At 47.6% G+C, this 16,448-nt stretch overlaps 1 protein-coding gene across 5 annotated transcripts in view; it reads right to left on the minus strand.

The window, feature by feature from the left end:
• Positions 1-16,448, minus strand: part of LOC108629586 (Visual system homeobox 2) — a 50,061-nt gene that overhangs the window by 14,702 nt on the left and 18,911 nt on the right. For 3 of the 5 annotated variants that reach the window (XM_018032350.2, XM_018032347.2, XM_018032351.2), the window contains 2 exons: positions 7,779-7,869; positions 6,659-6,788 (listed from right to left, as the gene is read on the minus strand). In XM_018032350.2, the coding sequence (XP_017887839.1) occupies positions 6,659-6,788; positions 7,779-7,869 (221 nt within the window). The remainder of the gene's footprint in view (positions 1-6,658; positions 6,789-7,778; positions 7,870-16,448) is intronic. The other 2 variants (XM_018032349.2, XM_018032352.2) reach the window with 1 other exon arrangement.

The following is a 16,448-nucleotide window of genomic DNA, read 5'->3' on the forward strand; positions in this document are numbered from 1 at the left end:
CCGCTATGCTCGGTCTCTTTCCCGCTCTCGGCGGTTTTTTACCCTCTCGCTTTTTTTGCCGCTATGCTCGGTCTCTTTCCCACTCTCCGCGGTTTTTTTACCCTCTCGCTTTAGCAGGGGTCTTACTCGACCGGGCCCGCTGGACGTCACCCACACATTTTTTTCTTATACACGCTTTTCCCTATACCTCCATTTCCCTTAACTACGGTACTGGCTTGTCCGTATTTCCGCTCTCGGGTACCCCAATTTCGCTCGCCGGGACTGAGCGGAAAAACGCAGTGGGAATAGGCCATAAAACGAGCGGCCGTTCGCGCGGGGTCCAGGACCCTCGAATCCGGACGATCCCATTCGCTCGTCGACGGAGCGGCGGCGACACGACGACGACGACGACGACGACGACGACGTCTTCAAACCGGCGACACGTGATGATTGTCGCGGGCCATTTTGGTAGCGGACCACCGCCGCAGCCGAGGGGGATGGGTGGATCGTCCTTAATGCGCCACTCTCACTCGCAAATTGTCCGTGGAACACGAGTGGATTAAAAATGAAAATTCCTAATGCCCGGGGAATTATGCTTCATTTCGTACATCTTCAACTTGACGCACTTCATTTCTTCTGGTTATCTTGCGAACCTCGTTCCACATTTTACAATTCAATTATACATTAGGAGTCGTGAATAAATCGTCGTGGAATTTCAAACATTGACTCCCTATTCCACTGTTAGTCTTCTTAGACGAAAGAAACTTTAGTCTACAATCGAGTTAATTTTTCACATAATTCTCCCTAATCCAGCGAGGAAATATTGAACACAGTGAATTATGATTAATCCATGTACTTCATTTTATCCATCTGATTCGAAATTTTTCCGCATTGGAAGCAGTAAATAAATGACCGTAGAATTCTCGCGTTTGAGAGTAATTCGGAGCACTCGACACCGTTCGGTTGGCTTTGTTTCCTTATTCCACGACTGTCAGTCTCGCTGGAAGAAAGAACGTTGAGTTTACAGCCGGGTCAATGTTGCACATAATTCAACAGTAGCGAGCTGTTGGAGGTAGGAAACATTGGACGAAAGGAATCGAGGAGATCTTTGTCGGGCTAGATCGAATTCGAACGAGCCTCTTATCCGGGTTTACGAGCGATGGGAGCGTACACCTCGAAAGTCCTCGAGAGGAACGCCATTTTGTTGGGGCCCGACGAGCTGTTCACCGACGCGGCAACCTCACGTATTAATGAACGTGTAAAACACGGGCAAACTGAAATACTTATTCCCCTCCCATGCATTTTTCCTTCTGCACAAGCTCCTTCCGGTGGAAAACAGGGCACCGAATATTAACAAGAACAACGGGAGTCGTTCTCCCTCGGAATAAATTAAGAGAACGCGTAGCTGCGTTCATTTTCTCCACGCGCTTGGCCACGGAATTAAAAAAAAAATAATAATAAAAAGGACTGTTTGAACATTTCCCTCGGCTCTAAACTATGTAAAATGTTGTTTCTATGAACCGGCGCGGAGGTAGTAATTACGCGGGGATGAAATGTATCAAGGATCGAGGATGATCGTGCACGATCGAGAGGAAACGTCGAAGAGTTTGCGGTCTACCTGGCAGCGCGTTCTAACGAATCGTGAATGGCGCCAATGGTTGAAGCGGGGACTGACAATGGGGCCCTGTTGTCAGGAAGGGGGCTTCCTTCAGATGCACCTTTGTCAAGGGACGTACGTGGAAGCCGGGCTGAGAACACTCCAGCGAGCTCGGGCAGATGACTTGCGCCTCGGCCACGTCGGTTCATTGCTACTTGAAGTCAATTTTTTTCCTCGGCTGCCCGCTCGACTCGATTGTGTGAGCCACGTCAAAATTCTTCGCTAATGGCCCGCTTACGCGTGTTGTTTTTTCGAGGGAGCCCGTGGGAGTCGCGGGCCCTCATTACCCGGATAACTTCAACCGGGAAACGTCTGTTCGCGCAGCCAAGACGACTCCTTTCCCCTTCGAGTAGGCTACGCTCGTTAGATACTCGACATCGTCCCTCGGACGTTCAATTCGATGCTGAATAATATATCAGATTGCCGACGTGTTCCAAAGCGTGTTACACGTGTATTTAAACTGCAGTTAGAAAATGCAACGTGGCGAGGGCTGACGAAACGCGATTAGGGATCGAGGGGCTGGTCACGTGGCTTTTCTGATATTTATAAATTATTCGTTTTATAACGAGGCAACAATGTTTCGAAACATGGGTTTACAAGACAAAATTAAGATACATCCTAGGACAGTTTGATCCTTATTTTATTCAGTCTGTCTTTAGTACAAGACTGCTTAAAATCTACAGCAATCTAATTATGAATCTTGCTTCACTTTGTAACACAAAGATGTAGAATCGATCATTAAATCTATATTTTTTCCAATTAAACATTGACATCCTGTCTGTCCCCCCACTTCCTTGAAAGGGCGATTTATTAAGCTGCACGCGGCTGGCTCGAATGAAACGGTGATTCGTGGTGTCATTTCGGTCCGGGACACTTCTGCGAATACATGTATCGATCACGAGCCGCGTGTGCCAGCCAGTAATTTTCGCACCCCCGTAAGAAACCCCGTAACCCTCCGAAATTACGTCCGCTTGTGCGAGATTCCGCGCGTCCAATCAGGCCTGGAATCGTCGCTAGCACGAGAGCGATCGCGATAACGAGTAGTCAACTCGATCGCTCTTTATGGGATACATTTCTTAGGGGAGTTTCTTTCCAAAAAAAGTTCTGATAAATATACGCTGCCTCTTAGAATGGCAAGAATAAAAAGCTAGAATTAAAACACACGATGCATGGATGAGATTTATTATTATCTTTGATAAGATATATTATCTTTGATAAGATATTTAATGAAATGTTGGCCAAATTTTCTTAGTATCTCATAAAGTATATGAAATTCAATAAAATTCATGCGAGTATATTTTGAAGTGATGTATCAGAATGAATTAATGGTTTACTGTATCTGCAGTTAATTTTGTTGAATAAAGAGGAATGCGGATTTGCATAAAACTGTAAGTTGTTTATTCGGCATAAAGGGGAGTATTCGTAAAAATCGTGGGTAACAGATAGAGTGGGAAGTAATTACGAACCGCACGCGTGAATCGTGTACAATTATCGAGGCAGCCGGAATGGAGGTCTGCCGAAGACATTTCTATTAACTTCACCGCGGGAGCGTTCCGAGCTTTCTTTCTTCGCATTGTCAGCGCCGGGATTGTAACAAGCGCCGAAAAGTCGGTGCCGTGCGATACGAACGGGAGCCAGAGGGATTGACAATTATTGCGATCTCTCCCGATACTCGGCAGGGGATCCTCGCGAAGTAGGATTAAAATCTTGATACACGTTCGAGAACGGAGCATTATATCCACGGGATGAATACTAGTAGGAGGCTCTTGCAAGTGCCTCGTCGCGAATAGTCGTGTTCATCTCAAAGGAGATGCGCTTGCCTTTCTTCTCGACGTCCCTTTGTCACTGTTAGAAATGAGAAAGCCTCTCGATACCAAAAATCAAGCTTGCTTCTCGTCAAAGAGAGTGCGATGTTTCCTCTGTGATGTTTTCTTAAGCAACGAACTTGCTCTCCTCGACAACGAAAATCTTATGATAGCTACAGCACGCCCTTTCGACGAATCATTATATCCCTGCGCGTCGGTATGATTTCAGACTCGGCGAGCGTGACTAATTAATTTGTTCCGTATCGACCTGACCCGTTCATTTAATCGAATAATAACACCTCGGCTGGATGACTGACGGCGCGCCGTCAAAGTAGACAAGATAATTTCATTCGACAGCGGAAGCAGACACTTCCGGCCTCATATTTTCAATTTAACAGCTGGCCACTATAAACGCCTCTTTTGAGAATAACAAATTAATCATTCGGACTGGAATTTTTAGGCAGACGATTTAATTTTTTTAACAGGAATTAATATGCAAGCTTATGGTTGCAATAATTTGTTACTAGTATAATTTTAATTAGTATTAGTTGAATAATTTCTCACGAGTTCACTTCAGTTCAATAGTTTAAACCTTTTAGTGCTGCTTTTACCATTCTTGAACAGTCTTAAAATAAAGCGTTTCAAAAATTCTATGCATGAGCTCATGCAAAATTCCAAGAATTCACAGACCTTTAATTTAGTTCATTAGTATACACCTTTATCCACTAAAAGGGTTAATCATTTAACGAAGTGCAGTATGAAAACTCGTGTAGAACACGAAAGAGCGCATCGGAGGTAATGGAAAACGCGTCTAATCGATATGAGAACTGTCCAGGCAGGGTGGCCGTTCCGCGACACGGGTCGTCGTTACAAAAAGCTCTTAGTTACAAAGAAATTAGGAAAGAAATAGGGGTTGGTCGCGGAACTGGCATGAACAGAGCAAGGAACCTCGATGGAGACGCGCGTCAGGTCGGAAGGAGATTCACGTGGCGCGATGGGTGCGAAGGAGAGGCGACGGCGGCGAGAGGGAGAGACGGGATAGGTATCGCGATGAGCCCGCGGGGGGTCGGCGGGGGTGGCGAGCGAAGGAAGGAGGAAGAAAACGAAGAAAGCCAGCACTTCCACAGAAAAATATCACCGTTAACGATTACCAACCCCTCTTCGCATCCCGCACCTCGTTATATTGTGTTCCCGCCGCGCGCGCAAATTTAGAAACAAAAGACGGGTGGAAGGCGCGGTCTGATTGGCCGACCGGTCCGCGACTCGTCTCTCTGATTGGCCCGCGGGACCGCACCCATCCTGCAATGGCCGCTTTGTCGTTCCACAGCGCCGTTACTCACTCTCTCTCTCTCTCTCCCTCTCCCTCCTTCTGTCTCTCTCGCTCTCTCTCGCTGGTTCTCCTTCTCTCTCCCTGTATACGCTTCAGCCACGAAGCTTCAACAACCCCGTGAAGCGCGACTCGACCGTACCTACCCAACCACCCTCTACCCCTCGCGCGCACCCTTTTACCCGTCCCATGATTTATCGCGTCTCTTTCCGACTAACGGAACCATCCTTACCGCTCTCACCTTTCCTAGAACACCCCTTGCTACCTCTGTCCCATAGATCACTCGCTAATCTTCGAATTACAATATCTATAATCGGCATCCGGTTCACGATTTCCCGTGTCCTCGCGAAACTCTTCGTACGACAAGGTTCACCCGTTCGACGGATTCTCGTAGATTACGGAATTTCGAAGGTATTAAGGAAACGTTGGACAGAGAAATGTAGTAAGGGGGTGAACCGCGACTCGACCATACCAAATCCCCTCTCTCTTCTATCCGTCTCGTCTCTTTTCAACCAACGGACCAATCCTTATCGCTCCCACCCCTGTCTATCTTACAATTCCCTTATGTCTCCTCTGGCTCATAGTTCGCTCGCCAATATTCAAATCACAACACGTATAATCGACACTCTAAGTCTATTTGATAATTTTCCACGTCTTTACGAAATTCTTCGAGATTCACCCATTGTTCGACAGCTTCTTGTAGATTATGGAATTTCGAGTTACGAAACCGTGTATAGAGAAACGCGATAAGGGCGCAGGGGGGGTGAACCGCGGGAACAAGCGCGAGGGGGCGGGAAGCTTGTCCCGGGTCCGCCATGCGGAAACCTATCTCAGCCTAGTGCTCCATGGGTACGCGGTAACTAACCGTCAACCCGGGAAAATTCTCCCTTTTACAGTCGCGCCTTTTGGTCCTGCCACTCTCTTCGCCGTTAACCAACGCCGCACTCCCTTAACCCTTTCACTAGCGACTGTTCTTTCGACCCGTTGTCAATAATTCCATCCGCGGATCACCTGTCATCTTAAAACAGACGTACGGAAAACTAGCGAAAAACGTTTTAAAATTTGCACGTGGAGAATGATAATTATTCGAGTCGCGTGATCGAATCAACAGTAGAACCTTCGGTCGGATCAGTTAGGAAACAGATATCTCGATCGACAACGTCTGAATTCCCGTTATAAATTACTTGGTAATTGAAACAACTGTAATTAATGACCGGACAGTCATTAGCGACGATCCCTTTGACAAGTGAGCGCGTGTGAAACGTCTGTACGGAAAAACCGGTCGGAAGTTGGAAATATTCGGCGGCACGCGTAATTGAATATATTCCAGCTTTATGTTTTCACCGATACCGCGTGATTGCCGCTTAGAAAATTCCCGGATCCCGTTAACGAACAAAATTACTGCTTTCAACAGCGAATTACACTTGAATCCGAGAACGATTCTGTAACACGACGGCTCTTTACAAATTTTCGTTGAACAGCGATTGAAATGAATCACATTATAACAGGTGCGTTGATTTAATAGATGAACTATGAGAATGAGTCACGCGGCAATGGACGGATTGCTGTTACCTCGTCGAAAGCAGCCGCTTACAATTTACACGCTGATATTCACAGCTGAAAATGGATCTGTTTAATCCACTGCACTTTTGCTTTCATTATTATCACACTTCCTAGTAGCTTTCTTATTAATTCGATTATCTGATTAATAGCCGTACGCGACTTTTGTGTTTTGATCATTGTTCGATGATTTTCGACGGTAAGAAATTGGTAAGACGGTTTCCTTGATCGGTTCGTAGGGAACCTGATATCGTTGAGTCGCGAATTTCACAAAGAGCCGATTGCCGGGCCGGCCGGTTGGATTTCATAGGTCTTTTGATTTTCGCTCACCTGTATCCTGTCTTCGGGTAGATCTGTTCGAAGGCTGAGCATCTCGCGGGCGTACACGTCCGGATAATGGGCCTCCTTGAACGCTGCCTCCAGCTCCTCCAGCTGCTGTGACGTGAAGATCGTCCTGGAGCAACAACCATATGAACCTAGTTATATGCCATTACAACTTTTCCCTTAAAAGCTAGCCTACACAAGGGAGAAGCCACCAGCCGCGTAGCGAGAAACACTGGCAGGGGAAATACGTGCTTTCAATAATGGTTGGGAGAAAAAAAAAAAAAAAAATGAGAGAGAAAACAATTTCGTCGGCCGCGATAGCTGGAACAAAATTAAATTCTATGCATTTGGATGAAACAAAGTTACCAGCAAATCGAGCGGCGCGAATCCGTTTTTTTTTTTTCCTCCCCCCCGTCAGTTTTATTTTTCGTTTCGCCTTTTTTCTCCTCGCCTCTCCGCAGTATTTAAAATGGATTTAATAAATTTTATAATCAAACATCCGAGCCGCGAGGAATTTTCATTTGTCCGTTTTTAATCATTTTTCATTCACGCGATTTTGATGAATTTTTAACAGAACGCCATCCCATCTAGCGTGCGCGCGCGAGTCTTACGTCCATCATGTAACCCGAGCGTTTCAATGGAATCGATTCCTTCTGATAATTATATTTTTAACGAGCAATTTGAGCTCGAAATCGTGCGTCCGGTATACAATTACCGGGCGCGAGCGGGCGGCTGTGTTTGTCACTCGAAACTCGGTTGTTGCCTCTGTCATTTGAAAATAGCTGAAAACTCATTATCGGCGGTAAGAGTCGCCGATTACGCGGTGAAAAGTCTAAAATGATTCGTCGCCGAATGAATTTATCATCATCGGGGCAAAATGAAAATCACCGAAACGCCGAACGATTCTGCCCGCTGATAATCAACCCCGGAAATACCAAAGAATGGCTCTCGTCTCTCGCGTCCAACATTTTCCCAACGATTATCAATTATTCACGTGTTTCCATCGCGCTGATTTCGCGATCTAATCGAATTCGTTTTATCCGTGGGGGGGAATAAAAAAAATCAACGTGTGATTAAATGAAAACGGGGAATGTGGAGAATTTTTAAATTCGGACGAGACACTCACCTATGACGACGCTTCTTTTTCTTCTTCTTGCTGAAACCAGAGAGACCGTCGACCGTGAAATCCTTCCCTGACTCTATATTGTGACCAACACCTGCAACAGAATTCGTGGGAACAAAAAATTAATACCATTTCCCTCGGGAAGAAAGTCTGATTAATTAATTATAGAAAAACGACTGGCTATTTCTGAGCGTTAGAAATCGTCTTTAACTCGTTAGATTCGGAGCTCATTATTTCATAGCGCTTTAATTGATAATTATGCGCGCCGCTCGGACAAAGCGGCGCGCGTACATCGCGGATCAAATTACCCATTATACCTGACTTGCCAATGAATCCGCGTGCTCGCGCGAATTATACCGAATCCCACGCATCGATCGTTCGATTCCGTTACCCCGTCCGTAAAAATGCTTAATCAGAAAATCTTCAAGCGAGCGAAATTACAGAATCTCCGAGATTCATCGTGAATACCGATGTACCGGGATCTCTGTTGCTAATATGAAATCAGGTTGACATCGTGATGGATTAAAACGCGAAGAAGAAACTCTAGCCTGAATCCCCGCGTTCCAATTTCCCCCTTTGATGCATCGACTCGCAACTAAGAAGTGCATAATGCGCTACTATTTTTCCATTTATCCCTCTTTGTGACGTGTTCACGTTTAAAACATTCGGACGGAAAGAGAGATGTGATTACCAGCGGGAGCGTAGATGCTCCCTGCGAGTTTCGATCGGGAAAGCTACCTCGCCGAACGCAATTTCCGCTCGCGAATATCGAGTGTCAGCCACGCGACAGTCGATATTCTCGGGGAACGGCTGGAAAATTTACTGATAACAGAATTTAGAATCGACAGAAACGCTTCTCCTATGACGTAATTCATATTTCTTAATTGGGCAGAATCAATTAGATTAGAAGATTAATTTTATGTTGTATTTTAGAGACTTAAATTTCGTTAATTTCGTTTTACTGAATTTTTAAACTCAGTCGACTGCAAGTCATTAACAACTACAATGACAATTGATAAATTCAATTCACCTTTGTGTTTCTCTAAAGTGCTTCCATTTTCGAAATTCATTCAGGCAGTAATGATATCGAATTCACAGAATTCCTTCTTAAACCCGATGTCTTTTATTATAAATAATTCATTAAGATCATAAATATTTCATGATCTTGATTTTCATATCAATGATTCATTAAGATAATTCAGTCATGTAAGGATAGAATGACTGGTTTTCTGTTTGTCGCTTTGGAGACAGTTAATGGGAGTTTTCCTTTGAAGGAGCTGGGGGGGGGGAATTAGAAAGGAGCGGGTGGACAGGGCCCGTGACCCAAAAATAATTATCAATTATAAATTAATTTCGAATTAACGAGCGAAAACGGGCTCGACGGCGTGCGGCACGCTCCTACAATGAAACCCTCTCCCCGGGGCTAACTCGTTACTACAGTTGCTGCCGCTGCCAGCCGGTGGTGCTGCTACTACCGGCAGCTAATTAACTATTAATTAAGAGCTTAATTCCAATTATACGTGTTTTTCGACTAATTGGACCCACGAAACGCGATGCTGACGTCACGGCGCCACGCGCGTTCGGTTGTTCGTAATTTTTCTCGCGAAATTATTTCCACCAGCCGCTGCGTAGCTCGCGTTAGTCGCGATACACGGCAATCGAGATTACCTCGTGAAAGGACAGCGAATTATTACTCGCGGTATTCATCGGTTCTCCCTGTGAAGTGCAAACGATTATTCGTACACTGCATTTTGATATCCGCTTTGCGACGACGTTTCATTGTTCGATACAATCTGGCTGTACATAGAATCGTTTAGGAGAAAGAGTCTAAGCTAGTTTTCCGTGTGCGTGAGCGTCGAGAATGCCGACAGGGCAGGGAGAAAGAGAGACCTCGTCGAATTTCGAGCAGCGAGACATGAAACGCATGGCCGAGGTGGAAACGGCGAAGGCCGCTTTTAAAAAGCATTGTTAATTCATCCTTGTTCTTGCAGCGTTCGCTCTCCCGCGTCCGCGTTACATTTCGCCGGTTTTTTCAAAACACGGCCCAAAGTCAAAGGAAGGAGCGCAGCTTTCTAGTCGCCGGGAAAGCTCGCCCGGGGAAAAAGGAAGCCCGTTGGAATTAAAAAAGGCGTGTATCGCTCGATACTCGCAATGAATCTTTCTCGCGTGATTGTGAATTAATTACGCCTGTGATTTATTGTGTCGATTCAGAGGGTCGCGAATTTTCAAAACACCCCCTGGCAGTTGTTTAATGAAAACTATCGTCGACGTGACTACTCGTAGCTCGGGAAGCGGTGGAAAGTATTCCTGCTTGGCTCGTCGTTCCACGAAGACGAAGAACTTAATGAGGAAGCGTCGGGCGCATTCAGTCGATTCAAGTAAATTTCTCGCGTGCCGGCTTAATTTTATCCAACATTTCTTCTCGACTCTCTATAGACCGAGCGACCGTGTTTTTCTGTGTCAAATAAATTTCGTTCCATTTGTTATAAATATTCATTTAGTCAAGGGATGCGCGAACTCGGGGCTCACGAAATTACGAGAATAAATTCAATTCTGTATGTACAGATTTAATGAATGAACATCTTCTTTGTCTAATTTTTACGTTGAAATATGTATACCGGTTGCACGCATATACGCGTGGAAAATAAATATTTGAGGCTCGACCACGCACGGCTCAAGACACCGAGCACGGAACCTCGCGCGATGCATTGTTTCACAAGATCGTAGAGAGCCTCTTTACGCCACCCCGGCCTCGCGTTGCTTCCTGCTCCCGGGTTTTTAAGTACGCTTATTTACCACGCGAGCTACCAAACCAATCGCTTTGCGCGTCGCGAGGAAATGAACGCAAGTAGCTCGCCGGATGCTAATAACACCGAGGAAATTCTCCGCGTGCTTTCACTGCTCCGTCGTTCCTCCGAAAATATGAAGTGCCTCGAGATAAAATTTCTTCAGGTAATGACAAGGTGTCTTGAAATAAAGCCTTTCAATCGGAATGAATTTTTTTCACGAATGCACTTCAGTCAATTATTTCCTTTCGTGTGTCAAATTGTAATTGTTCGTCGAATTAAGGGCGACAAATATTTGAGAATATTCGCAGGGGTAAAAGACAGACTTTAGGTGTCTCGTCGGGCACGTGAGAATGATATTAGAGTCGGCAGGAAGCGTCAGGCTAGCTAAGTAGGAGGCTGTAACCGAATCGATTAATCAAATCCAGTTAGCTGTTACGGGACCAGCGAGTACGCGTTTGGCCTCTACCCCGGCAAGTCTGCGCCTCTCCCTCTCGCTCTCCTCTAATTTGTCCTGAATCTAATCCGTCCGTAGTGCCCTCGAATATCGTGGGATGTCGCGACCTCCCTCGGGAGCCTGTCTAGGGAGGCTGCCTGCGCTACGCACAGCCACTTCAGAAAACCAATTGTTTTTAATCTTCTCCAGGCCGGAGAACGACTCGTAAGATCGCAGCGTTTGATGAAGATTGACCGACGTCTCGTGGATCGGAAGACGTCGATCAGACGGCCGCTCGAATCTCTATTCCGATGGTCTATGAAACTGTGGTTGGAAAGACGAAGCCTGCGAGAAAAGTTTCCTCGCCTGAATATCAATTGGGAAGCTGCGGAGGGCGTGAAACACGTTTGTGCGAGGAAAGATTCCACAGCCCGGGGCTGCGAGTTTATTCCCCATACCAGCGGTGGTCGTGGGCGCGATTACGGGACACAATCATCCGCGAAAGTATCCCCCCAACCCCCGTTTGGAAGGAGCGCGCCGATAAAAGGAAGAAATCCAACGGCTTCAGAGAAAACTTTGTGGTCTACTCGGGCAGGCAGACTTTATGCCGTGGCACACAGGGACAAGCATCGCGGAGAGCCGAGCTCTCGAAACACCCTCTCGCGCGCGTGAAAACAGTGGTAGTTTCCTCGCTAAATATATTCACGCCATGCGTACGTACACTCGCGTGGCTGCGTGGGGTCGTTCCGCGCACCGACACGAACCGCGCGAGCCACCCCCGCCGTCCCCTCGGCCGATTACACGAAGATTCCACAGCACGCGTTCTTCACGCGGCTCGATGACGCGTCGCCGTCCCGCTGGCGTGTATGCGTGCGCGCGTACGCTCCGGGGAAACGGCGCCCGAGTGTGCGAGCTTTCCGCGGGGGGGAACGGGTGGGCCGCGGTTGCGAGTTCCCGAGCGAGGGTGTGCGCTGGTCGGGTTCCAGGGTGGTTTCAGGGTGGTTGCCATCGGTGTGCGTCGGTGGCAGGCCGGTTACCAGGCAACCGGCAATAAAGGAGCGTGGATAGCCAATGGCGGCCCTCAATACACCCCTTCGTCTAACACGGCTTGTTTTCCGTGCTTAAGAGCGAGATAGAAACCAGCTTTTGCTTTAGTAGCTGTTAAGACCTTAAACCCGTGGCCGCGCTTCGCTGCTTGCCAGACTGACTCGCACCTAATAGAACCTCTTAGAACCGCGCCGCCGTCACGGCCTCTGTTTCTTCGATAATTGATATTCTAATCCTGCCCCGACCATCGCCTCCCCCGTTACCCCGATCGAACCACGTCGAATCGCGTTTCACTCTCCGCAAACAATATTCACGCTCTCGTGAAAATAAATAGAAAGTATTCCGACGTCCTACGGAAACCAACAACACACGAACTAACGTTTCTCTTTCGATATCTAACAAAATCGATCAATAAATAAGCTAGTTATTGAAATTTAAGTAGTACAACGCTATGATAAATCGGACGTATGCGTCGTTCCAAGTTGTACATAAAAGTTACTTCCATCTGATTTTCGTTTACGAGCTGCAAACATTGTATGCAAATCTGTGAATGTCTTTGATTCGACGATTCTCGGATCTGAACTGGGGCTTTGAACACAACTCGTTGAAGTCGCGTCCGGCCAGAGTGGACAGTGGCGAGGTAAAGGGGGTTTAGGTAATGACGAGTTTACATCCGGCAAATGGAAACGCGCGAAGTGTTACGAGGGTGGGTCAGAAACATCGTCACGTCGTTCCACGCGAAGTGTCCCATGGGGGGAGGGAGAAGGTAGCACATAGCGCACCCCTGGGACGTCTTCAGCCCGTCACTTGTCCGTATTAAACCAGGGTACTAATCCCGAAATTTAATTTGAAAATCTTTTCACGGCGTTACCGCGCGTCCCTTTTTACTATCTCTGTCTCTCTCGGCCGCGCGGTACAGCTCGCTATGCACCGCGAAGACGTTTTAAACCCGGCGAATTACCCGGGCCTTTGTGCGTCGTAATTGAAAATTCGTTTCCGCCCCCTTTTCCGCAACGCCGAGAAACGGATAAATGCCCTTTCGTGGATTCATCGAGAGAAATTACCTCGTCGTCGGGTGAATGAGACGACGACGTCGACGACGAGTCTCCTTGGCCCCCGAGATACGCGACTTTCCGTTTCGACCTGGCTGCCATTTTATAAGGGAACTACGTAAATGCGAGTCCGTGAAAGCAAATGATTAACGAGAACAAATGCTAGTTTCCACGAGCTGTTTCGTTATTCAAAAAATTAGATCAAAAAATTCATCGGCTCTTACAATAAAATTAATTTCCGTCTATGGATCATCAATTATGACGTTCATGAGTGATAAAAAATTACTCGCGTCCTTCAAGAATCACTATAACACCATAGATTATGCCGAAGCGAATAGAACGCTGGAAAAATAAATTGCTAAGAGTGAGATTCGCCGGGAGCGATAAATAAATTTATAGTAACTCGTACGTTTGTTAAAACGAGGAGGAAGACGTCGGTTGAAAAATGCATCGGTCCGGGAATTATTTATCGAGCGCGTGAAACATGTAACGCCGGTCGTTTACATAGGCGAAAGGGCGAATAGAGCGTATCCGAGTGCAGTCGATGGTCGGATACATCCCGAGGGATGTTTCGGTAGATTAGGGACCCTCGGGTCGGGGGTAGTTTTGCTGCGCCATGTAACGCGCTGTAAAACACTTGTAACAAACCGGCAGACCGGCTTAGGGTGGTAAGCTGCTAATGCCTCGGCGATGTTTTCGGGGTCGAATTAATTTGCCCGGTCCGATCGGCGGCCCTCCAGAGACCTTGGGTCCATTCGCCTCGGTCCGCGTTCCGTTTGATCGATGAAACCTTGATCCGGTGCACCGGTCGAAAATATTGTGTTAAACCAGACGAAATTGCCGGGTGCGTCACGGTGATAATTATTTCGGACACAGTTTTCGAGACGCCCCGACAATGGTAACGAAGACGTATAATTAACGCTCGGCCGTGACGGGGCGAGGCGAGTTTTCTTCTAAGCAGCAGGAATTACGTTGTTTCTCGAGCCACCGATTCGCGCATCGACCGCGCATAATACAGCAGTAATTAAGTTCTCGGGTAAAACCAGTTCCCGACCGGTTATTTCGCGAAAACTCCGAGGCTTAATCACGGTTACCGCGAAACGCGTTTCATCGATCCTCGGATCTTACAATCGGGAGGCCCTGGCCTCTTTGAATGGCGATAATTAATGAATAGGACGCGGCCGAAGGAAGAACAGAAAGAGAAAGAAGAAGAAGAAGAAGAAGAAGAGAAAAAAAGAATAACGAATTCGTGGGCGTATTTCTCGGAAGCGCTTCTCGACTCTCTCATCCCCACCGTTCATTTGTTTTTTCATCTTCGCACCTCTCTCGTGGTCAGGAACGTGTTTTCACGCGGTTCTCCGTGCCATTCTCGGTGGCCATGCTCGAAATTCGACCCTCTTAGAACGGTGTGAATATTATGATGGCCACGCATTCAGGTGCCAGCCGGGGACAATGGGCCAAGTGTTGATTGCCTGAAAACAACGTGGTTTTTTTCTTCCCTCCGCGCCTCGCTGTACCGTACTTTGTTCTGCGCGCGACCCGCGCTAGGATGCCCCAAGGACTCGGGCAAGACGCTCCATCGATTTAGCGCGCACCGCGCCAGAAGGGATGCTAGTGTAAAAAAAAAAAGAAAAATAGCGAAACGAAAATAAAAAAAGTAGGTCGTGCGCTGCAAATAGAATTCGAACCTCTCGCGCAGCTTCTACGCGTGTAGCCGTGAATAGATCGCGACGGGTTCATTCACGGGTCCAATTAATACTCGAATTGCTGCTATCAACCGGGGCATTAGGCACTTTCGTCTGATTAACGCGTGCTTTCGAAAGCTTCCTCGAGCCCGGTGAAAGGAAAGTAGTAGCGGCACGGTAAACAAGAGAGCCACGCAATTTCACCGTACTTCCTCTCTCGCTCTCACACCGTTCCTCTCTCTCTCCGCGTTTACTAAATTACATTAAATACTTAACGCACGCGCGACCTTCCTACCTTCCCGTATGGAACATAATTACGAGTCCTCGCAGGAAATTCAAGAGGGTGCGGACGCGACGCAAAGGCCAGGTCGCGGTTTTTACCGAAATCGTCTTCCGGAAAACGAGGGGTACGAACTCCTTGGCAATTCCCAAAATAAATTCGCTCTCGGCACGTGTGCTCGCGACGACCCTTACGTAATATACGAACGCGAACGGACGAACGAGGAGGAGACGCGAGAGGGACAGACACTGGCTAGAGTCGAAGGGGTTAAGGGAGAGGGCGAGTGCTCCCCATAGTCAGCTACCCCTTTCGACTGGGCAGTGCCGGCATAAGTCAGGAATTCCTGGCACGCGGTATATTGCGCGGGGGTGGAGGCCCGGCGGTTATAAGCTATAGTCTCCGGCGTGGCATGGCATGCACAGCCATTTACTTCATTATGTCATTAAGCTTAATGGCCCTGGCCCTAACACGGCTCTAGACTATAGCCACTTCTACAGTTCGTCCCCATTAACTCCTCTCTCGTGCCCTCGCCGGGCCACCTCCCCCGCAGCCCGACCACCCACCCGACTCTTGTCTGCTAGCATCCTCGTGAACCAACCAGGGCTCACAATGAGCATCGACTTTACACCGATGACCGGCTGAAATTGCTCGCAACATCGTGGAAAATTTACCACCGCCCGACGCCCCTGTCTATAAAGACGTCGATATTATTTAGTCTCACGGCCTCTAAACCGGCCGTATGGGACAACATTTTTCCTAGCGCAATATCGGTCGACGAGCCGTCCCGGAAAAATGTGTACGAATTAATTCGGCGCGACTATTAGCGAGTCGCGAAACCGTGAAACTGTTCGCGCGGCCACCGGCGTCGGGTTTTAATTAGAGAATCGCGAAAGAATCCCAGACACGATGGGACAAAACTCACTCGTTAGCGGAGCGCGCGCGCTAACTAAGTGGCCGGACCCGGTTGAATAATTGTTAAAACTGCGTCCGTCCACGTCGTCGTCGTCGTCGTTGCGACGCGGGATCACCGTTACTAACCGGTTACGTTTCGAATAGGTAATAAGTAGAGTTTACGCCGATGACCGGGCGAAATAGTCGGGGGAAATTTACGGTATTCATAAGAGTCGCGATCGCGTAGCGAGCTGCGGCGCACGGCGAGCTTCCAGGCAACCCCTTCCAAATCCGCGCGCTCAATGGAGACGCGAGGGTCGCAAACTTGTTACAGCACTGCTGCTTGGGGTTCTAATAATTGGAGAGTCGAGCAAGCGTTCCGTCGCTCTCGGACGAAAATATTGCGTATCAATACGATTTCGCGTGTTTATTGAAAAATCGATCGCGCGTAATTAATTGCGATTAAAATATTTTTTTTCAAACCGGTTTATTCGCT

This window comes from Ceratina calcarata, unplaced genomic scaffold, assembly GCF_001652005.2.
Source record: "Ceratina calcarata isolate Rehan_Ccalc_2016 unplaced genomic scaffold, ASM165200v1 scaffold578.2, whole genome shotgun sequence".
NCBI classification, from domain to species: Eukaryota; Metazoa; Arthropoda; class Insecta; order Hymenoptera; family Apidae; genus Ceratina; species Ceratina calcarata.